The sequence below is a fragment of the Gopherus flavomarginatus genome, chromosome 3, assembly GCF_025201925.1.
Source record: "Gopherus flavomarginatus isolate rGopFla2 chromosome 3, rGopFla2.mat.asm, whole genome shotgun sequence".
Lineage (NCBI taxonomy): Eukaryota > Metazoa > Chordata > Testudines > Testudinidae > Gopherus > Gopherus flavomarginatus.
In genome coordinates, this window is record NC_066619.1 from 50397430 (window position 1) to 50422519 (window position 25090).

The 25090-nt window shown below is 40.6% G+C and overlaps 1 protein-coding gene across 6 annotated transcripts in view; it reads right to left on the reverse strand.

The window, feature by feature from the left end:
* The window catches only part of FCHO2 (FCH and mu domain containing endocytic adaptor 2), a 228201-nt gene that overhangs the window by 166826 nt on the left and 36285 nt on the right, over nt 1-25090 (reverse strand). For all 6 annotated transcript variants that reach the window (XM_050945258.1, XM_050945259.1, XM_050945257.1 and 3 more), the window contains exons 3-6: nt 16491-16565; nt 13839-13980; nt 13594-13746; nt 4399-4503 (exon numbers count right to left, since the gene is read on the reverse strand). In XM_050945258.1, coding sequence (XP_050801215.1) covers nt 4399-4503; nt 13594-13746; nt 13839-13980; nt 16491-16565 — 475 coding nt within the window. The remainder of the gene's footprint in view (nt 1-4398; nt 4504-13593; nt 13747-13838; nt 13981-16490; nt 16566-25090) is intronic.

The following is a 25090-nucleotide window of genomic DNA, read 5'->3' on the forward strand; positions in this document are numbered from 1 at the left end:
GTTTTTCTTTCTTTGAGTGACTGCTCATATCGATTCCAAGGAGGTGGGGTTGGAGTTATGGAATCACTGACTAGAACACCGCTCTCCCGAATGCTGCATCATCTCTGGTGTGTTGGGTGATGGCATAATGAGAGGTGAATGTATGCACCGAAAACCACGTTGCCAACCTGATGATCTCTTGTATTGGTACTTGGGCCAAGAACACCGCCGAGGAAGCCTGCGTCCTCATGGAATGCGCCATAAGTGCCGGAGCTGGAACTTTGGCTAGCTCGTAATATGTCCGGATGCAGGATGTGATCCACGATGAGATTCTCTGCGTTGAAACCAGGAGACCTTCCATCCAGTCCACCACAAACAGCTGGATCGAATTACGGAACGGCTTCATGTGCTCGATGTAAAAGGCCAGCACCCGAACATCCAGTGAGTGGAGCCTCTGCTCTTGGCAGTTCGCATGAGGTTTAGGGTAGAATACTAGTAGAAAAATGTCCCGGTTGGTGTGGAATTGGGACACTAACTTTGGAAGGAAGGCCAAGTGAGGTCTGAGTTGTACCTTGTCCTTATAGAAAACTGTATGCGTAGGGAGTCTCATGTGAGGGCCTTTAACTCAGATACTCTCTTAGCAGAGGTAATGGTGACTAGGAAGGCTACCTTTCATGACAGGTAGAGGACTGAGCAAGTTGCCAGTGGTTCAAATGGGGGGCCATTAGCCTGGAGAGGACCAGGTTAAGGTCTCACACCGGGACCAGTTGTCTAATTCGTGGGTATAGATGTTTCAGACCCTTGAAGAAATAGCTGACCATGGGGCTGGCGAAGACTGAACATGCGTCTACTCCTAGGTGAAAGGCTGAAATGGCTGCAAGATGCACCTTAATGGATGAAACTACCAGGCCCTGCTGTTTCAGGTGTAGTAGGCACTCCAGGATGAGAAGTATGGATGCCTGAAGCGGGGCTGTGCAGTCTTGAACATACCAGAATGTGAACCTTTTCCAAGTACATAGCCCTAGTAGAAGGTTTCCTGCTGCCACATAAGACCTCCCTCACTGGTTCTGAGCATAGGAGCTCCATGAGGTTTAGCCATGAAACTTTCAGGCTGAGATGGAGGGACTGTAGGTCAGGGTGGTGACAGCAACCGTGGTCTTGGGTGATCAGGTCCAGTAGGAATAGCAACATAACTGGGGTGTCTATCAACAGCTCCAGGAGCATGGTGTACCAGTGTAGGAGAGACCACACCATTACCACCAGTATCACCACCTGTCCCTGCTGGTCTTGAGCAGGACCTTGTGTATGAGTGGGAATGGCAGGAACGTGTACAGCAGATGTCCTGTCTAGGGGAGAAGGAACGCATCCACAAGTGAGCCCATGCTGTGTTTTTGGAAAGAACAGAATTGCAGGCACTTTGTTGCTTTGTGTGGCGATCAGCTCAATCTGGGGGGGTCCCCACCACTGGAATATGTTGTGTATGCTATCCGGATGGATGGACAACTCGTGGTTGCAGAAGGATCTGCTGAGGTAGTCCACTAGCTGGTTCTGTGCTCCTAGGAGACAGGACTTTTCCAGGTGAATGGAGTGGGCTATTCAGAACTCCCATAACCGGAGGGCTTCCCGATATTGGGGAGAAGAACGAGCTTCACTCTCCGTGTTGATATAAAACACGGCAGTGGTGTTGTCCATCACAACTGTCATGCACTGTCCATGCAACTGGGCCTGAAAGGTTTGTCTCACTAGCTGGATCGCCCTCAGCTCCTTGATACAGATATGGAGAGAGAGAGCTCATCCTGAGACCAAAGGCCTTGCGTCTGGATGTCTCCCAGGTGCGCGCCCCATCCCAGCGCAGACATGTCTGTTACCAGGGATAAGGAGGGCTGAGGGCTGTTGAATGGGACTCCCTCACACACTGATTGAGGGTCGAGCCACCATCAAAGAGACCTAAGGTGGAATAGTGACCACAGGGTCCAGGCCGTCACACCCAGGATGGTAGACCAACACAAGACACGCTTGGAGGAGTCTGAGCCTCATTCTGGCATCCTGGACTACGTACGTGCATGCTGCCATGTGGCCAAGGAGACTCAGGCATACCCTTGCTGTAGTGGTTGGGTATGGCCTGAGGCCTTGTATGATGTCTGCCATTGCTTGAAGGCAGGCCTCTGGTAGGAACACTCTGGCCTGGGCTGAGTCCAACACCTCACCGCTGAATTCCATTCTTTGAGTCAGTAACAAAGTTGACTTGTTCACATTGAGAAGGAGACCCAGCCTCTCAAAGGTGGATCTGACCAAACAGACTTGAGCCTCCACCTATTCCCTGGAACACCTTCTTGAGCAGCCAGCCATCGAGGTAGGGATATAGCTGCATCTGCCTCCATCAGAGGAAGGCTGCTATGACCAACATGCACTTGGTGAACACTTGGGGGGTTGTCGACAGGATGAAGGGGAGGATTGTGAACGGATAATGGTTGTGGTAGACCACAAACTGGAGGAATCATCTGTCTGCAGGCTGCACAGATATGAGAAAGTACCCGTCTTTCAGGTTGAGAGCAGCATAATAGTCTCCTGGATCCAGAGAAGGGATAATCGCACTCAGGGAGACCACGTGGAACTTCAATTTTTCCATGAACTTGGTGAGTCCTCGCAGATCTAGAATGGGTCTGAGACCTCCCCTTTAGCTTTGGGAATTGGGAAATATTGGGAATAGAATCCTATGCCCCTTAGCTCCTGAGGAACCTCCTCCACTGCTCCTACAGTGAGAAGCATGGGCACCTCCTGGATAAGGAGTTGCTTGTGAGCAGCGTCCCTGAAGCAGGACAGGGAAGGGGGCTAGGAGGGAGGGGAGGAGCAGAATTGGAGAGAATATCCCACTCTCCAGTGTGAAGAGCCCAGTGGTCTGATGTTATCTGGGACCAAGCATGGTAGAAGCGGGATAGCCAATACATGAAACGGTGCTCTGTACTCTCTAGGAAAGCCTGAGGAATGTAACCAGGATTTCCTCCTCATGATGATTCCAGTCGTTTTTTCTGGAAAGTTTGGAAAGTGTGTCATCAAGGATGAGAGAACAGCAGAAGCTCTGACTCAGACCATGTGGCAGTGGGAACCAACTGAAGATGTGGTCAGTCCACCCTGCCCTTTATTGCCTCGGGCAAAACCACGAGACTATACAAGGGCACATGCGCAGACCAACAGACACTACTAAATTGAAAAGCTCTGGCTCTAGGCACATGGCCCATAACCCTCAGTGGACTATAAAAGAGACCATCACCTGAAGAAGAACTTCTGATTCAATTATATTAGCAAATAAGTCTTCATACTCAAGAGCAAGAAATTTAACAATTAACTTTCCATCTTTGAGTTTTTCAGCACTAGTCTAGATAAGTGATTATAGTGCTTTCCTGTCAGTAGGGGAAAATAGAGCATCTGCAATTATTTCACTTACCCTCCACTTATAAGGAGCTTTCAATTTCAGAACCACCAGTAACAACTAGAATGACCCAAGCAGGACATTCTTTCATAAGTGAATTTTCTCCAATCAGATTTGACATTTTATAAAACTTGAGAGAAGGGAACTGGATTGTTGTAGGAGAACTCAGGAAGCAAGTGTTTGACAACTAAAATACTACAATATTATTTTTAGCTATGCATTCATCCTAGCAAGTAAACCTCAAAGAAATTGTTAGGGTGGACAGTCATTCTTCTCACTCTACTACTTTGCATTACTGCCTTATATATTTTTCTGTAATGGAAAACACTTAAAAACAACACTATCAAAAAGGAACAACTGTTCACTTAAACTTAAAACAGAAAAAAAGGAGGAAGCATGTACTGATTTTGGGGAGTCAAAAACCAAGATTGTTGCTCAGTCCCTTCTCCCTTTTACCTAACTGCTACATCCCTGCAGAATTCCTATTTATGGCCTATCATCCTCCCACCTAACCCCAACAAATCTTTAACGCACTGCAGTGCTCTCATTCCTTCTAGCAAAAAGATAAAGAGTCTAGACTATTCTTCATAAGTCTTTCCCTCCTGGACCCTAAGTCTTGCCCTACTACATCTTGCCTTTTGAACTCTAATGCAAGAACTTCCTTCTGGATCAAAATCCCAGCTATAGCAATCACCTGCTTTCCCACAAGAACATGCAAACACATCTACCTTTCCCCACAAAAGATCACTTTCTCTTCCCAATACTCATCTTCAAAAATCCTAGAACACCCATGCCTACACTTGTCAATTCAGGAATCTCACGGGTGAAAACAGAACAGTCATCCTAAATTTATCTTGTGTCCCCCAAATTACTTTTAAAAATATGCAACTCTCATTAACTTCAAACAGACCTACTTCACAATGATTCTATAATGTATTGCTCTTCAAATTCTTTGTCCCTTGACTGGATGCAAATAATCCAGCACTTACCTGTGCAGTTTCCGTCATTTTCTTTTCAAAGTCAGATTTAGCTGCAGCATACTTTTCTACATAGAGTTTATAGGTATCCGTAGCTTTCTTTGATTTTATTGATGCCTTGAAAGAACAGATTACACAAAAACTATTAGAATACAATTATATTTTTCAATGACTTTATTTCAATGACTAAGGCAATTTATATTTATCATTACTGAAAAGATGAAGATGGGGATGACTTATACCAAAATGTCCAACAGGACATGAGGCAAAAGATAGTAAAATGTGTTTATTAAGATTCCACTGAATGGTAATTTAGGCACTTAAAATAAACGATCATATTTTTATACAAACCCCATACTGTACATGAAATACATCATTGGAAGTGCCACATTTCAGGGTGCACCTGGTCTTGGGGAAATGTCATAAAAGGTAAAAATATCTACTTTTCATGTCAGACTTGTAGTTAACTAGAAAGTGGTGAGTAGCAGAGCCAGCAGGGAGAAAAGGTAGCAGAATACATGTTTCTGGATATCGACTATTCTGGGGATGGAAAAAAAGGAAGGAAAGTATATACTATAGGCCTTATTAGATTCCCCTATCGGCACTAGCTAATCCATACATTTTTTGTTAAAGTATTGTAAGAATTTTGTACATTGCTAAGGAGTAACTGATTAGCTAATTTTAGACATCACAAATAAATGTTTAACTGAAGAATAAGGAAAAGGTGCAGGAAAAATGCAGGGTCAGAATACAGAGCAAATAAGATGTAACAGTTTCAAACAACATTTAAAAAAACTGTTGGAAGACTTAAGAGGCAAAAAAAATGGGAGAATCTGGTTTTCGAAAAGGGAAAAATAAAGAAAACAGAAAGTGCAGAAAGGGGATTCAAAACTGTGCTGGATTCTGTGTCACTGGAAATTTTAAAACCAAGATTGAATGTCTGTCTAAAAAAGACACGCTCTAGTTCAGCGATGGGCAAATTTTTTGGCCCAAGGGTCAAATCTGAGTGGGGAAATTGTATGCAGAGCCATGTATATAGGGCTGGGGCAGGTGGTTGGGGTGCAAGAGGGAGTACGGGGTGTGGGAGGGGTGCAGTGTGCAGGAAGGAGCTCAAGGCAAGGGGTTGGGGTGCAGAGTGTGCAGGGGGTTGGGGTGTGGGGTGCAGGACGGGTTCAGGGCATGGGCTCCGGCCCAGCACTGCTTACTTCAAATGGCTCGGGACTGACAGCAGTGCACAGCGAGGCTAAGGCAAGCTCCCTGCCTGCCCTGGCCCCATGCCGCTCCTGGAAGTGCCAGCATGTCTGGCAGTGCTCCTGGGGGTGGGATGGGGCAGGTGGCTCTGCCGTGTGCTGCCCTCGCCTGTGGGTACCACCCCTGAAGCGCCCATTGGGCGCAGTTCCCCGTTCCTGGCCAATGGGAGCTGCGGGGGGTGGTGCCTGTAGGCAAGGGCAGTGCACAGAGCCCTTCCTCCCGCAAGGGGCCACAGGGACATAGTGCCAGCTGCTTACAGGAGCGGTGCAGGGTCAGGGCAAGCAAGGAGCCTGCCTTAGCCCTGCTGTGCCATGCAGCTGGCAATCCCGTGGGCTGGACTGAAAGCCCTAATGGGTTGGATCCAGCCCATGGGCCATAGTTTGCCCTCCCCTGCTCTAGTTCAAATAGGAATTAATTTAGGGAAGTCCTGCAGCCTATATTATACAGGAAGCCAGACTAGATGATCACAATGGTCCATTCTGAACTTCAAATCTAAAATAATTTCATTATTTGAAATCACAAGATTTTTTTTTCCTTTTTGTAGGCATTAATACTCTTAAAATATATTGGTATGGCAGTGCCTCGGTATTAAGTTGGGTTCAGTTTTTAATGTGAAGTAGGGATTTGACCCTTTTAGTACAAAGAATGCTTCTCAAAATTTACGGCATATAATCCGTAAGTGAAGACTGAATTTTCTGAAGGCTTTGTACTCTTATCAGTTTTGAGCTAGAATTAGTTAAAAACAGAACTTAATGTTTTTTCCTAAATGTGTCAGCTTTTTTGCAGCCTTTTGTTAAAAAAAACAGGTGATTTCTCCTTAAACTTTCTGTACATTTAGAACTCAGAAAACTAGAGTTGAATCCTTAATTACAACCCACCATGTTAGATATACAAAGTTAATTACTGTTGTGTATTATCTCTGTTATAATCGCAACTGGCTCTTACACAAAAGAACCACTATTCCCCACAACTCTCAATCAGACTGATGCAACCCACTGACACTAATATGTCCTCTGTAAAGATGGCAACTATTTCACTAAAGACTTGAAATATGAACTACCGCTATCCCTGTAAAAAATGTTATCATTACCAAAAGAATTAAAGCCAGACTGTCCTCAAGAAAAGAATGGTTACATTCTGTGTGCTGATTAGAAAACAAAACTGAAAACTGAGGAGCATAGTCTCTGTGAACCTCAGCTCATTAAGGGGAAGTAGCAGCCAGGGCTCCAAAGGAAAAGAAACCAAGGGTATGCCTGCACAGCAAAATCAATCAATCAAGCCATGGCCGCAAGTCTCAGTGCACCCAGTCAACTCACTCAGGCTTGTGCTGCACACATTTTGACTCAGGCTGGTGCCCAGGCTCTGAAACCCAGGGAAGGGAGAGGGTTTCACAGTCCAGGCTCCAGCCCTAGTCCAAACAGGTTCATAGCCCTTTTTAGCACTGCTGCATGAACCCAAGCTCTAGTTCCGAGACTCGTTACATGGGCCTTTTTTTTGCTGTGTAGATGTACCCTAAGAGTGCTGAGGATTTCGAGCCTTTGCCAAAACTCTGTGGCATAGATAGAAATTTCTCCACTCCGAGGAATCACGGCTGGTTTTGCATAGCAGAAACGACGGTACTGGAATTAAAGAGGGTAGAGATGGGATGCACCAGCGCCGCCTATGGTTGCCAATTTTGGTTGGACATATTTCTAGAGGTTTCATCATTAACTCTTGATACCCCAGGACAATCCTGGACGGTTGGTAACCCTAGCCCTGGCCCCTGCCCATTCCTGATATACAATTAATCCCTTGACCCATTATTCCTATGCCTTTTTATCTCCACAAACCATAGGGAAACAGAGGAAGGGGACATTCCTGCCCTCCACTTTCCAAATACTCTTCTGTATCTGCAGTATTAAAAACTCATAATATTTCATATACAAACACTTGGTTTAAAAAATTAAGGTTAAGAGTGAAATCTCTCCAATTCAAATCTTAAAAAGCAAGGAAATGTCAAGCTATGAGACTTTTAAGCTAAGACTTATTTTATTAAATTTAAAAAATGGTTTAAACTTGAAACAGCAGTCTAAACGCTGCATCTATGGTCTATAATACAGACAAAAATCAAGGTTCTTTATCTCATAACTATGTATGAACTAAGCACAGGAAGAGCAACTTGTGCTTTGAAGAGGGAAAACTTTACTTTGTGAAACTTACCGAGGAAAATTATTGAACAAGTGAATAGCAAATAATCAAACAACATCTTTAGAGTTCCACAAGCAGGATGTTTGCATGTGTACACAAACACACGCAATAAGCAATTGTTGTGACTCCATTTGGTCGATTTACTGTAACTAAAAACTTGGCTGTCAGTCAAAAAAATATTGTAAAGTCATTACAAACGGAGCAGTTCAAGATTTTGTGCTAACATAACAGGGAGCAAGATGAAACCATAACACAAGCAAGTACTAAGATTTTAGTGTCAGATAGTTGCTTAAGGTTACTCGATTTGGTAATAAGATTTTTTGGACACTTTCCTTTCAGATGCCTCAGTACAATATCTGTTCAATGTTTGATTGTATGATGAACTCTCAGTAGACACCCACCACTGCATCACAGAGGTGCACATTTCTTGTCTTCTGATAAGAACTGTTTCCCTATGTTTGTGATATAAAGATATATTCTGTCCTCCTAAGGTGGTCAGAGACCACTCTATCCAGAGTTGACTGGTACAACCTTTGATAACATGTCTCCGAAGTGTTTTGAGTAAAATGGAATCAAAGAGAACATAATACAGACAGAACTGGTAGCTCTTAATGGGAGCACTGTTTCATGCAGCTGTATATTCAGCCAATGCCTGAAAGTCAGTCACTAGTGTTCAGTGAAGATTTGGAGAGTGTGCCAAATGAGGGCCTTTGCATGAATCATCAACCCATACTTCAACTTTCTCCACTCACAAATTGGACATTACACGGCTTGAGTGTTCTGATTCTAAGTTTACAAGACATTTCCAGAGACATGTAACCCTCCTGGACACTGGATCTGACCTATTCTGCTATAATATACCTTTTAAGTCCTTTCATCAAGCCTTTGATAAGTGTGTCAACTAAACTGGCCCTCCTGCACAGTTCCAGTCTCTCTAGGTAAACTATGGCTTTTCCTCCTAGGCTGAGGCAGAAGCTAGGAAAGGAGATGTCCAAGTCTTTAGTCTAAAGTCATTTTGTCTTTTCACGTGAACCAGGACAAGCTCAAAGGACAATTTTGTTGTAGGTGAAAATTAAGGTGAGAGGACAGCCAGCAATCCTATTTGCTGAACCAAGGGGATAGTCAGCCACACCGAAGGTGAGAAAACTATAGTCCAATAAGTGGAGGACCTCAAAAATAGTCAGACAGGGATTCACATAATCACTGTAGAACAAAGTTAACACTTCAGAGTTAAAACAGGGGATCTGAAAGGAGGTAGCGAAATAGCATAACTTTCAAGAAACAAAATAGATAGAAGGATCTCACTGTCCCCCAATCCGACGACTTTTTTAGGATGCTAAATCCCAACATTTGGGCTTCTTTAGAACTGGGGGCTAGTCCCTTGTAAATGTAGTCCATCAAGTAGAGATCATTTGGCCTGCTCCAGGCAAGAGAAAATGTCCGCACCAAATGATAGGCAAAGGAGGTACTCTTTTTGCATGAATAAAATACTGTCAAGGCTACCCTGTTCGAGGTACTCCTAAGGAGTTATGGTGTCTTGTCACAGACCAGGGCCAAGAGACTTTGGGTTTCTAGATCCGGATGCTGGTGTCTACCAAAAAAGGTGGTGGGACAGAAGAAGAGGGACCTTGTTCTCTTGGGATAGGATTAAGAGATCCATGTATCAAAAATTCCTTGATCATTTTGGAGCAATAAGAATTAGTCTGGGGATTGCAGACTACCTCTTGATTGTCCCGAGGAAAATAGAAGGGAAAACAAACTAAGGAATACTCCATGGAATGGCAAACCCATCCTTTGCAAAGTCAGTAGATTTTTCCTTTCTCTGCAGCAGGTACACAATCAACTGACACTTTTTTTTTGTTTTTAAATCGAGATCAGATCCATGCCCAGGTTTCTCTTTCTGCCAAAAAACTTCCAACATCAGCAACCCCACAGCTAGGAGCACTTCTGATCTACTGAACCAGTTCACTGTGCAGTTAAGTGGGAGGCATGTGGAGATATTTTACTGAGAGGAGGATCACCTCTGCCCATGAGAACATGAAAGTGGACCTTCCCTCAACAAGCTTAGGGTATGTCTACACTGCAATGAAAAGCCTGCAGCACTGAGTGTAAGACCACGGGTCAATTCACTCTGGCTTGTGGGGCTTGGGCTGCAGGTCTAAACATATCAGTGTAGATGTTCCTGCTCTGGATTGACCATGTGCTCTGCAACCTAGAAAGGGGAGGAGGGTGTTGGAGCCTGGGCTCTAGCCCAAATGGGAACATCTATACTCTTATTTTTAGCCCCACAGCCCGAGCCAATTGAACTGGACTCTGAGACTCGGTGCTGCAGGATTTTCTTTGCAATATAGATACACTCTATGTCTCCTGTTGCCACTTTGGCATTACTGCTGTGTCGCGAGATTCTGAGTATGGCCTGATCTACATTACGAGTTTATATCGAATTTAACAGTGTTAAACCGAATTAATCCTGCACCTGTCCACACAATGAAGCCCTTTACTTCAATATAAAGGGCTCTTGATATCGATACCTGTACTCCTCTCCGATGAGGGGAGTAGCGCTGAAATCGATATTACCATTTCAAATAAGGGTTAGTGGGGCCCCAATTTGATGGTTTTGGCCTCCGGGAGCTATCACACAGTGCACCATTGTGACCACTCTAAACAGGAATCTGAACTCTGATGCACTGGCCAGGTAGACAGGAAAAGCCCCGTGAAATTCTGAGTTTCATTTCCTGTTTGCCCAGAGTGGAGCGCTGATCAGCACAGGTGACCATGAAGTCTCAGAATCAAAAAAGAGCTCCAGCATGGACTATACAAGAGATACTGAATCTGATAACTGTATGGGGAGATGAATCTGTTCTATCAGCATTCTGTTCCAAAAGACGAAATGTCAAATCATTTGAAAAAATCTCCCAGGCCATGATGGACAGAGGCCACAACAGGGACTCAACACAGTGCTGCATGAAACTTAAGGAGCTGAGACAAGTGTACCAGAAAGCCAAAGAATCAAATGGACGTTCACGGAGGGAGGGGCGACTGATGACTGTAGCTATCTCACAGTTCCTGCACTCTCTGAAAACCATTTGAATTCTGGGCTGAGCTCCCAAAGCCTGAAGGGTCAAAAACATTGTCATAGGCGGTTCAGGGTATATGTCATCAGCCCCCACCCCTGTGAAAGCAAAGGGAAAAAAATCGTTTCTTGCCTTTTTTCAATGTCACCGTATGTCTACTGGATGCTGCTGGCAGACGCAGTGCTGCAGCGCTACACAGCAGCACCCCCTTGCCTTGCCTTGCAGATGGCAGACGGTACAGTATGACTGATATCCATCATCGTCATCCCGTGAGTGCTCCTGGCTGGCCTCGGTGAGGTCGGTCGAGGGCGCCTTAGAAAAATGGGAATGACTCCAGGTCATTCTCTTCTTTAAGTTTTGTGTAATGGAGATTCAGTCCTGCCTGGAATATCATGCCAGCTGGAGGCTTCTGCCTCAGGCTGCTCTCCCAGTCAGCAGCACCACCTGGTCACACCTACCCCAGCTACGCCTACCCTTGCTACCAGGGCTCACAAATCAGATACTCAGACCTCTACATTTTGCTGCAATTAAAAAAATTAAGCTGCCATTCAGAACTGTCCCCCAACATACATATCCTGGGACATTTTCTATTTTACCAGTGTCAACCAAAGGCCCACACACAAATGGAGATTCACTCCTGCCTGTGCTTCTATCCCAGTGCTTATCACAGATTCCCATTTTCAGTTATAGGCTGTGCAAGTGAAGAATGGTGGTTCACTCTACTTCGCTGTAAGCCAACCGCCCTCCCCCTCTCTTTGATCTCTGCTTGCAGAGGCAATAAAGTCAGTGTTATTTCAAATTCAGGCATACTTTATCACTTCATCACACAAATGGGGGGATAACTACCATGGTAGCCCAGAAGAGGTGGGAGGAGGAGGGAAGCAACGGGTGGGGTTGTTGAAGGGGCACCCCCTACAATGGCATGCAGCTCATCATTTCTGCAGGATGTATGGGGCTCTGACCCGGAGCGGCCATTTGCCTCTCTGGTTCTTTAGTAGGTTTTCCTGATATTCTAGGCAGAACTGACTCTCCATTAGACAAAACTTAAAGAAGAGAATGACCTGAGGAGTCATTCCCATTTTTGTCCAGGTACCCCCGACTGACCTCACCGAGGCTGCCCAGGAGCACCCATCACAGCAGCAGACGGTACAGTATGACTGGTTACCGTCACTACCAACTTGCAAAGCAGCAGTCGGTACAGTATGGCTGGTAACTGTCTTTGCTAACTTGCAAAAGGCAAGGGGATGCTGCTGTGTAGCGCTGCAGTATCGTGTCTGTCAGCAGTATCCCGTAGATATACGGTTACAGTGAAAAAAGTCTGAATGGGCTCTATGGTTGCTGTGCTATGGCGTCTGCCCGGGCAATCCAGGGAAAAAGGGCGCGAAATGATTGTCTGCCATTGCTTTCATAGAGGGAGGACTGACTGACGACATTTACCCATAACCACCTGCGACAAATTTTTGGCCCCATCAGGCACTGGGATCTCAATCCAGAATTCCAATAGGCAGGTGAGACTGCGGGAACTATAGGATAGCTATGGTATAGCTACCCACAGTGCAACGCTCCAGAAGTCGACGCTAGTCTCTGTACATGGACGCACGCCGCCAAATGAATGTGCTTAGTGTGGCCGCGTGCACTCAACTTTATACAATCTGTTTCCAAAAATCGATTTCTGTAAAATCGGAATAATCCCGCAGTGTAGACATACCTTATGCGTCTTCCTTTGATTAAGTCCTAGAACGTTAACAGGCCTAGCATGATGCCACAATTCAAGAGTGATTATATGACGATTTGTCTTCCTCTGAACCAACTGAGAGCACAAAACCCTGTCAGATTTCATATTTGTGGTAAACTGGATTCTACTTTGGGCCCTAGAAGAGGGAAATTTGTCCCCAGTCCGGTATGCATTGCTCTCCAGAGATGAGGTTATCCAATCTCATCTACTATTCAATTTCTTACTGGCTGGAAAAGTACCTCTCTTTGTTCCAAATATCTAGGATTCACAATAGACTAATAACTACATAACAGAACTAAAACAGTTTAACACTTCTTCAAGCCATTTCAGTATAAATGGTATCCTTGGCCACGCCAGTTTTTTCCAACATGAAAAATCTCCTCTTTCACCCCCTCTTTCTCACAGAAAAAAATAAATTGTTAAAGAAAAACAGGAAAATAGCTTAGGAGGTCATTGGAATCTTAGACAATGAAGCTAAAAGAAAAATGAATGCGTGTTAACTTCTGTCAGTAACTTTCTGATTGTATTATTATCCAGGCATTAGGATAATAGTAAATAACTACTTATATCAGACTCTAAAGCAAAAAGTGTATTCAACTAAGCAAAACAGAAGCATAATCTCAACTTGTGTAAAAGGATGGAGCAGGTGCTGAAAAGATTATACCCAATTTCAGTAAATCCCTGCAAAAAAAAAACTGCATAATGTGTTTAAACTACACAGTTTGCACAACATTTAACAGTGAACAGGTCAATTAAGAGACAAGGCATTCAGAAAATAGTGGTTACAAACAGGCACTCAATGTTTCACATGAAACGGGAAAGATGAAACTTATCTATTGCAATTTTTGATGCTGAATATTTCTCTTAAAGTAATAATAATGAGCCCATTCACAAAATGCATCATAAATTACTAAACAACCTGACAAAAAATTTCATTTAAATAAGACTTTGCAAAATTACCTTGTCAATTTCTCTTTGTGTTGCTCCTTCCTTTTTCAAACGTTCTTGTTCCACACACTTAGTATTGTAGTTCTCTTTTGATTTCTGTAGGGCTTGAATGATACTCTGAATGTTTTGCACTGCTTCCAAAGTTCCTGAAACTTCTTCTTTAGTCTGTCAAATATCACATACTTGTCAAAAATGACCAGCTTAATATTTTAATTGTAACAAGCAACTGAAAACACATAAAATGGAGAGTGAGTAACCTTTTTATGAGCTTTGATTTGTTCATCTCCATACTTCTGCACTTCTTTTATTAGCTCTTGTAATTTCCGGACAAGCTCCAAGTGACAGCTTGCTACTTTTTCTGTTGATATTTTGAAAACATCCCAAACTGGTGCAAATGTCCTAAAAATAAAGGTTACAGGGAGGAGAAACATTATTTAATGTTGAATTCCATTTTTTTATTTTTAAAAAACAGCTACAATTTTATAATAGAACCCTGAGGTACTGATGATATGCTTATAAAGTGCACTCTTCTCTATGAGTAATGATATAAAAAAGCACATTCTTATTCAAATCCATTCCTTTTCCTATTCAAAGTCCTCTCTACTAACTTCAAAGACAAAATTAAATGTTTACTGCTTTTTTCCTCCTGTTAACCATGCAGTCAACATAAATAAAACAGAACAGAATCAAGCTTACTCAATCTTGTCCATTGTAAGTACAAGATACACGTTCCAATCTGTTATACTCGCATAAACCCACTGAATAATAGAATTGCACAGATGTTACTAATCATACTGGTGATATTATAAGTAAAAAACCCATGTGGACTCAGAGGAAGATTGAACATGCAAGGCTGGCTGTTTTCAGAGCAGAACCTCACTAAGGATGGGATGAGACTTTTAGATGCTTATAATGCAGAAAAATTACATGTTTGGCTGAAACCTCATGCTTGACTTAGCCTATAGCAAAAATTTTTGGAAAGTCACAGGAAAATCTTATCTCATTATCAGATAACTTGAAAAGCTCAAAACAAAACCCTTGTTTTAGCATATTTGGCTAAAATGACATTTAGGATTAAGATGCTATATTCAGTGGCTTACACTTTCTAACACAACCTTCTGGACTGAAATTTCTCAAGCCTGTTTTGGGGCAGATTTTTCTTCTTTTAGATATCGTTAAAATCATAGTTGGTATTAACGATGCAGTGACGATCAGAGACTTAAATAAACGCAGGCAAAGTTTGATGAAATAACTGAAAAAATATATCTGTCATTAAGAAAATAAGGAGTTAAATACAAACACTACAGTAGCACCATGTTAAGGATTGCGGTACTAAAAAGGAGATTCTGAATTAATGTTCAAGTCCATTAGTGTACCCCTGCAAATATGCATTATAATATTCTTTCCCTCTACAACAGCCTCCCCCATCTCTCAGGGCATAGCTGAGAGCCCCTCCCCTCATGGAGCTGGGAAAGTAGCTATGAGCAGGGTCTTCGGACATTTATGGCCACACTTCCCCTCTCCTCCCACTTTAGTTTTTCCTCCTGATTGAGGCTGAATCTATTTATGCAAGGAGGAAGGAAAACCTCTTGGGTAATCAGTACAAGTTAGCTACGGCACCAGGACAGAGTAAGTGCTTGTAATAGTGCAGAGGGGGATTTAAATTAATATTCTGTATTTCTGACAATGTGCAGTCTTTGTTGTTTGTTTCTGTTCATCCTACCTTTTCTGACTGTCCGCTCTCTGAAGCAAGGATCGATATATACTCTCATATATTCATATATACTCTCAAACAAGCCATCTTAACTTTCGTCATCTTAAAATTTAAAAAAGTACTGTTGTATTAAAAATGTCATACTTGAACACTGAACATGACACCTACAGTGAATCTTGCCATGTGATATTTTAAAGATGGTGTCATATCAAGCATAAACCATTGCAATTTTTTTTTTTTTTTTTTTTTTTTTTTACTTTTAAAGAACAGTTTCACCAGCACACAAGAGCAGCATAAATAAGCTAGAGAACATTGCCCAGTTAAGCTGTATTTACAGTTACTTTGCAGTGCAAAGCAAACAAAATGTATTGGTGATTCTGTCCAGTTTTAGCATACTACTAGCTCATCACAATCAACAAAACTGTTGCAAGCAAATTAGCTATAAAAGGAAGGATAGTGATTGGTTGAGTTATCTTTGACAACACAATGGGCCCACTTAAGAGTTAACTGAGCTATTGATCTGATCGTGTCTCTAGCCAAACAACAATTAGATACAACTATTAATTTAATTTCAACTTACTTTCCTAAATACAGCCTATGCACAAGATTTCAATGAATTCTACCTATATGGAAAGGCTGAAGACTCTGTTTTTCTGTTACTAAGATAATTCAGGACAAAGAAAATACTGACAGATGCTACATTTCTTATAGGATGCATTTTTTATTTAATTTGAAAGTAACAAACTTACTCTGAATTTTCTGAAAATTCAATCTGTACTCAAAGAGTACCTGCTGTAACTTTGGGGAAGATCTGTTGTATTTTTCATACATAACAAAGAGCTTGAATCCCTGCTTTAGTACAAAATGGAATTCTACCTTAATTATAGAGCCACAACAGCTATCTCCATAATTGTTCCTCCAGTAAGACTGTATGAGTAAATGAACTTATGAACCATTTTATATTTAAACTGCACCTCTTTCTGTAATCCTTTTTTCATATATCCATGTGGATTTTATAACTGCTGCATAATCATGTAATTAAAAGCCGTATTGTAATACAATGCATTTTAAAAGATGCCAGAGTTAAGGTTGTTACTAGAACTTTAATTCTGTTAATGCAACATTCAGGTTGAAATCTTAATTGCATAAATGTTCAGGGATTAATAATTTTTCTTTTATAAACATATTAACTTACCCAAGCTGCGTGTAATTGCTTGCTGATTTGGCTAACTTTGTCATTGACCTTGAATATGCCTCCTCTATTGCAGCCCTGTTAAAAACAAAACATACAAAGTTCCTAATGTTAAGTAATCCAAATCACAAATCAATAAAGCTATTAGGATCCATGAAGATATATGCTTTAAAGGAACAGAAAAGGAAACACAGTTTACCTTGTATTGTTTTAAAATGACAAAGGCAGTGTTTTCAGTGCATCCTCATAAAATCCACCACCAAATTACATACTGTGTGTTAAAAGTCAGAGATGGTGAATAGTGTGGCAGAATAGTGCTTACAAACACTGAAGAAACTCAGCTTATGGTACTTTTATCAAACTGTTTCAAGAGCTTCACAATAAAGTGGGAAGGGGGAACCATTCTGCATCCATACGCTGCTGAATGATTTGTCAAAGGCTGTTTTAGGACTCCTCTACCCCGATATAACGCAACCCAATATAACATGACTTCAAATATAATGCGGTAAAGCAGCGCTCCGGGGGGGCGGGGCTATGCACTCCGGTGGATCAAAGCAAGTTCGATATAATGCGGTTTCACCTATAACGCGGTAAGATTTTTTGACTCCCGAGGACAGCGTTATATCGAGGTAGAGCTGTACTATAAATTTCTGAATTACAGAGTAGTGCAATTGTAACACATGCTTTTACAAGATATTAAATGACATTCAAATACACAAATATTAAAAATAAACAAAGCAATCACACATTAATTGATGAAGTTGCACTAAAAAGGTATTTAAAAGAGAAATTCTAAGAACTAGCTCATTTTTTAAGATCCCTCTGAACTGCTACAATGGCATACTGTGATTTTACGTGTTGATTGGGGTTGGAGTAACAGCATGGTAGGAATAATGTCATCATGGTATTCAGAGTGCTTTTGTTTGAATGACCTGAGAAATATTTTTGGAGAAGCTCATCTGCACATATTGATTTTTTTCCACCTTCATTTTTCCTCATTTAGTGAGTTAATCTCTTTTGAAACCAAGTAAGCCTCATAAGAACTGACATTTTATTTTCCTACTTATTAGATCAATTGTTAAAATCTTGAAATGTTGTGGGGGAAGATTATAGAATTTTCCAGCCCAGTTGTCTTGATTATAGCTGCTCATTGCTGAAGGGTGGTTTCTGATTTTCCCTTGTAATGGGAATTTCTAGGCAAAGCCATTTCCTTTGGTAATATGATACCCAGAAAGAAGTAATCACTTAAGAAATTTCACCAGAGAGCATGAAGATCAATTTATTCAACTCCCAGTAAGATGACTAGGGAGGAGAAGGCTCCATATATGAGTTCCCCTCTGTCTCATCCTTACCCTCCAAAACAAAGATCCAGCCTAAATGCTGGACTCAGTTTTTATTTAATTCTGATAGGGAAGGGGCTACATTAAATACATTTTATAATTCAGACAAAACAATAGGTCAAAAACTTGAAGTTTTACCTCAGATTTAAAAAAATGCAAGATCTGTAGAACATTTTAAGAGGCATCACTGGAACATTAAAAACAGATCTGCAGATATCTTTCGAAGAAAAACACTACTATGAGTAAGGGCTTGAATTGTCATTTTAAAGGAAGAGGCTTCAAGAGACCATCATTTTATTACTTTGTGCGTTTATTAAGAAGAAATTTATACGAGTAAATTTGAAACTACAGTGATAGAAAAGGCTTTCCACTTACAAACATGATAGTTTATTTCAAAAAATTCTTCTTTACTTTTTAAGGGTCTCCAAGTTAATGTTACCTGATGTCACCAGGGAAACACAAAGTAGTATATTTTCATGAAATCTGAAAATTTTATGTACTAGAAATTTGCCAGTTTAATATTTGATTGTTTATGCATTCACATTTTCCTTTCTCCTCATTTTTGATGTTTCTGCTCTTCTATTAATTGTATGGCTGAACAATTTGTCCTTGATTATACCACATTACAAAGGCCAGGTCTACACTATAAACTTACATCGGTATAACTATGTTGCTCAGGGGCAGGAAAAATCTACACCCTTGAAAGACGCAGTTATACCAACTTAACCCCCAATGTAGATAGTGCTATGTCCACAGAAGGGCTTCTCCTATCAACATAGCTACCACCTCTTGCGGAGGTGAATTAACTATGCCAACGGGAGAAGCTCTCCCATCAGCATAGCAGCATCTTCACTGAAGCACTGCACCTTTTTACATGAAGATTTGCCCAAAGACAATTAAAATGTGTGTTTATGTATCTCACACACACTTATTATAATCATCATATATTATTTCCTAGATTTGTCAGGTTATAACGGTGGCTCGGTGCCTTATTTTACACAAGACGGACCAAAAGTTTGTGGTCTCTTCTCCAGTTCAGACCTTGCTAGCCTTTTATCTATGACTTTGTCACCATGAGGCTGGCTCACTATAATGTACCTGGCTTGAGGATGCCCACAAATATTACCATAAAATCGTACTTGGTGCAGGATGCTGCTGCTTTCCACCACCATGAACATGTAACATTTTCACTTCATGCTCTCCATTAACCGTACCTATTTGCTTCCTGGTGCAATCTGATTTGCTGGCTACATTCTATAAAGACCTGAATGATCTGGGATCCATTTATTTGAGATAGTGCCTCTCCCAATCTGCTGCACATTTAAGATTCGATGTGGCACAACTGTTGATTTCTTCAGATGGCTCTCTATGGCTTTTCCAGCAAAGGTTCCTTCCTGTGAAATTCACTCTAACAGCTGCTCTGAATAAGTTTACTGACTTCAAGGTGCAATGCATGTTGTGGTCCAGCAGGGTTTAAACTGAGTTTTAGGTACCAGTAAGGTGGCTGCTTGTGTTCACACAAATTAGTTGTTAATGTATATAAAAATGTATACAAACACAATCTAAGCAGTCACATAGCTCATCTACAATGTAAGCTCATCTACAATGTATCCCCAATAGTTAAACCGGGGGTTTTCAAAGAGGAAAAATTGTGGGGCAGCCCACCTTTTCGTTGCTTTTCATCCCTTTCAGAGCAAAACTTCTACTAGGAAACTGAGCCAGAATAGAGTGAGGAGCCTTAAGTTTCAGTGGAAAGAAAGGTACCACCTCACCAACATAACGAGGATGTTTTTAAAGTATGTTCAAAGCAGTCAGGTAACAAATGCCCACAAACAGGTATAAAAAAGGTGACCTTAACAGAGGGATAGACACTGAGGGAAAATGAATAATTACAACAGGCTCACAGGAGCAACAAGAGGGGTAACAGTGGGGGGTATCTGCTCAATATCTTAGATACTTATACACAAATGCAAGCCTATGGAGAATAAAAAGGAAGAAACGGAAATAATACAACATAAGATTGTAAAATAAAATTATGACAACTGGCATTACAGAGTTGGTGGGATAAATCTCATGACTGAAATATTGGTATACGGAGGTATAGCTTGTTCCGGAAGGCCAGGGAAGGGAAAAAAGGAAGGAGGTGTTGTATTATCTATCAAGAATATATGCACTTGTTCTGAGTCCCAGAAGGAGGTCAGAGGCAGACCAGTTGAAAGTCTCTGGGTAAAAATAAAAGCAAGAGAGGAGTGAGGGGAACAAGGATTATGTCAAAGTAGACGTCTACCATAGACCACAAAAACAGGAGCAGGTCGATAACAACGGTACAGATGCAATAGCAAACTAGTCTGATTAAGAGGAAAGATTGGAATAATAGCAAGAGACCAATATAGTTTCATCAGGAGCCCTTTAATGACCTGAAAATAATAAAGAAATCCTACAAAAAGTGGAAACATGAACAGATTGCTTCGGATGAGTATAAAAGAATACCACATGTATGTAGGTACAAAATAAAAAAGGCTAAGACACAAAATGATTTACACCTAGCAATGAACATAAAAGGCAATAAGATAAAGTTCTATATGTACATTAGAGGCAAGAAAAAGATGAAGGACAACATAAGTCCACCATTTAGCACAGAAGGAGAGCTAATAACAACTTCAAGATAGCTGAGATGTTTAATGCCTATTTTCCCTTCAGTCATCACTAAAAAGTTTACCTGTAACCTGAAGCTTAACCAGGGTAGATTTGATTTAAATCAATTTGATTTAAATCATGATTTAAATCACTAGTCAGGAAGACTATTTAATCATGAATGTCTACACAAAAGTGCATTCTTGTTGGTTGTTATAATCATAATACATATTCTTCACAACTCAGGCATAGATGTAGGTTTCATTTTTAGAAGGTACACACTATACATTTTTTAAGTGATTTATTTTGAAAACTTTTCAGATTAGTTTTACAGATATATCAGAAAATGAATGGCTATTTCATTTACCAAAGGTAACTGAAGCAGATATTTATGAAGTCACTGGGAGGTTCAGTTCAACAGGTTAATCATTAATATATGGAGGATTTTCTTGCCATGTTTTATTAGGAGGAGAACATCACCAGACAGACATTTAAATTGTTTTAACTAAAACAACATTATATATTCTGGATTTTTTCTTCAACAGCAAACATATAATATTTTAACAAAACAAGTAAATGAATTTTTTAATTTAGTTAAACATTCAAGTTTTTTAAAATCAGTTTGTTTTTTGTTAAAATTGTTTTTATCTAAAACAGTTAAGTGAATTTAAAAAAAAAAAACTCTAAAACTAAATCCACTATGTCAGCCAGGTCAATATGAGAAACTTAAAATATTGGCTTCTGCAGCTAACTCAGTCATCTTCACCTTCATTTTCCTGTTTGTTCATAATCTGGAAAAGAAAAACAAGCTTTCCTGCTTTTTCAGGTCCCAAATGATTTCTCAATTTGGAATGAATTAGTCCAAAGGACGAAAATATTATTTTTATGCTGGCAGAAGCTACTGCTGTTAAAAGTGAGATTATCACTTCAACAGTCTCTGAATTCAAGTGCTTAAGTGTCTTCCTCCAGTTCACTGGTGTGACTTTCTTTAAAGCATCATCAGCACACACATATTTCTTGAATGGTTCTTATGCCCAAACTGCGTCTCTTTTACAGCCTGCTATCATTATAGGTTTTCCATTCTAGCGAGAGAACGGCATGGTAGATCTCAAATCAATGAAGGCCACACTCAGAAAGACCTCAAGACTTCTGGAATATGCTGCTCAAACAGTTTCACTTTTGTTTCTACTGCCTGTTCTTCCCTTCTCACATTTACCTCCAGACTTCTCCTTGTCCAGATCTATTCTGCCCCCAACAACCTTCACTGAATTTTTTGAAACTTTGCACTTTTAGAGAGAGGTAAGGGATGGCCTCTGTGTACACAAATTTGCAGAAGGACAATAGGGTGGAAGTCTGTTATTACCAAGCATGGCAGTCAGGCAGCCTTCAGTGGCACACCTGCGGGCGGTCCATTGGTCACGCAGATTTGGCGGCGTTTCTGCGGGTGATCTGCTGGTCCCGCGCCTTCAGCGTACCCGCCGCCGAATTGCCGCCGAAGCCGCTGGCATGCTGCTGAAGCCTGCCTGACTGCCGCTCTCAGGGTGACCGGCATGCTGCCCCAGGCATGGGCTTGCTGTGCTAGTGCCTGGAGCCGCCCCTCGTTATTTCTCACCTCCATACATCATTTATTTATTTAAAAATATTTTTGCTGTTAACAAGCATGTTACCTCTGGAGACACAAATCCACAGTTTGAGAACTGCAAAACTAAGCATCTCTGATAGTGCTCAGTCTATAAGATATTGAGTCCCATTGAGTAGACACAAAGATTAACCTAAATAATCTATACAGAAGCCCCTGGAACTTCATAAAATTGGGTCCCTAATCCACGAACTATTGGAACTCATTTACAAAACTTTTCTTAAACATTACATGAATATATTGTTTCATACTGTAGAATTACAATTTATAATCTCTATTCCATGATGAGATATCTTTGTGCTATAATGTATCTTAATTAAAACTATCTTTAGATAGGTTTTTCCCTCAAAAAGCATTTTATCAAAAAAAATCTGATTTAAATAAAAAAAATCTGATTTTTTTTTAAATCAGTGATTTTTATCCACCCTGAGCTTAACACAATTAATATAAAAATAAGGGAGAAGGAATCCAAGCCAAATTAGGAAAAAAGCACATATTACAGAAAATTTCAGTGTATTAGATGGTATTCAAGTAGGTAGTGCATGATGAAATTCATTTTAGGACATTTAAGGAATTAGGTGAAGCAATTTCAGAAGTGTTAGCAATTATCTTCAAGAACTCATGGAGGACAGATGAGGTCCCATAGGACTGGAGAACAACAAACATAGTGCTTATCCTCAAAAAAGAGAAACAAAGAATCTGGGGAATTATAGACCAGTCAACCTAACTTCAATACCTGGAAAGAGAAAGAAAGACACAAATTATTAAGCAATCAATTTGTAAGCAAGTAGAGAACAGCAGGATGCTAATTAGAGACAACATGGATTTGTCAACAAGTCACACAAACCAATCTAATCTTCTTTCATAAGATTACTGGCCTAGTGGATGGGGAGAGGTAAGCCGCAGATAAGATATATCTTGATTTTAGTAAGTATTTTGACTCAGTCCCATATGACATTTTCCTAAGCAAACTAGACAAATGGGGCCCAGGTGAAATTACTATATACTGGGGGGGTACATTTGGCTGAAAGACTGTACTCAAGGAGTAGTTGTCAATGGTTCGCTGACAAACTGGAAGAACATATCTAATGGAATCCCACAGGGATCTGTCCAGGGTCCAGTACTGGTCAATATTTCCATTAATGACTTCAATAATGGAGTGGAGAGTATGCTTATCAAATCTGTAGATAGTATCAATCTGGAAGTGATAATAAAAACTTTGGAAGACAGGACTGGAATTCCAAATGAGCTTGATAACTTGGAGAAATAGTCTGAAATCAATAAGATGAAATTCAGTAAAGACAAAATGAAAAGCACCATATTTAGAAAGGAAAAATAAATGCACTGCTACACAATTGGTTAGGTAGTAATACTTCTGGCAAGGATTTGGGGGTTATAATGAATCACAAATTGAATACAAGTTAAATATGTGATGCAGTTGCAAAAAAGGCTAATACCATTCTGAGGCGTATTAACAGGACTGTCCTATGTTTGACTTGGGAGGTAACTGTGCCACTCTACTATGCATTGGTGTGGCCTCAGCTGGGGTAATGTATCCAGTTTTGGGCACCACACTATAAGAAAGAAGTGAACAAAGTGGAAAGAGTCTAGAGGAAAGCAAGACAAATGGTACAAAGTTTAGAAAAACCTGACTTGTGAGGAAAGGTTAAAAAACTGGGCACGTTTAAGTCTTGAGAAAAGACAATGGGGATCTAATAACAGTGTTCAAATATGTTAAGGGCTGTTATAAAGAGGACAGTGATCAATTGCAAATAACTTCCAAGGGAGGCTGTGGAATCTCAGTTATTGAAGGTTTAAAGAATAGACAAACACCTGTCACAGATGGTTTAAGTATACTTAGTCATGCTTCAGTGCAGGGAGCTGGACTAGGTGATCTCTCAAGGTCTCTTCCTGCCCTACATGCCTATGATCCTATGACTGCCCAGGAGAGAAGTAATCCACTTTAGGGCTGTCCTTCAATTCCTTTCACTCACTAAAACTTTAGCAAAGACTCAAATAATGAAGGTGAAGGGAGCAAATTTATACTGCTCTGAACTAATTATTGTCAATATAAATCCGAATCTTGGGAACTAGCAGTAACTAGCAATTTGTAACTAGCAGTAACAATCCTGCAAAACAGCGGGTCTGAGTAGGGTTAATTAAATTATAGGGCAGCTTCCTCAAAACAGATGCCTGATCTAACTGTCTAGTCAAAGTAATGCTGTGTAACTATGTCAGTAGAGTTCCAGGTGGCATCGTCTAGAGATGGAAACTCTAAATCTGATGGAATTTGTTCAATGAAGACTGAAGCACATCTGAGACCTTCAAGTACCATTATGCATAAAATGTCATAAGTTTGTACACAAACAATGATTTATACAACTCCTGGGTACAAGCAGAAAATCCTTCTGCTGGAAGATGGTAAAATGAGCCAGTTGCCAGATTAAGCTTGACAGTACTCAAGGACACCACAGATTTTTGGGGGGGGGGTTTGGAAAGTTACAGGCTTCAAATCAGAATCAGGGCTCCATTGCAATAGGAACTGTATGAATGCATGTACAACAAAGTCCCCTCCCCAAAGAGCTTACAATCCAATATAAGACAAGTTTCAACAAATGAGTAACAAACAGTGAGAGTGGGAAGAGGAAAACAGTGATTAGATGATGCATCTGCAAAGGCTAACGTACCTGAGCCGAATTTGATCAAAAAAGTAAAGAAAAACTGTTTAATTTAATTAGACCTTGCCTAACCTGTTTTTTATGTAAACACTGCTATTTTTAACCCATAGCTATTTCTAATTTAAAAAATAAAGCAACTCTGCTTCTGATTATTTCTAATTGATTTAAATCTAACTTTGCTCTTTTCTAAATGTTTTTTTCTTCTGCTTAATATCCTTTTGCCTACTTTGTTTTAAAAGACATGTAGCTCTATTTCAGTTTTCATTTTTATTCTTGTAAATCCCTATACTAAATTTTATGTTTAAATTCAAA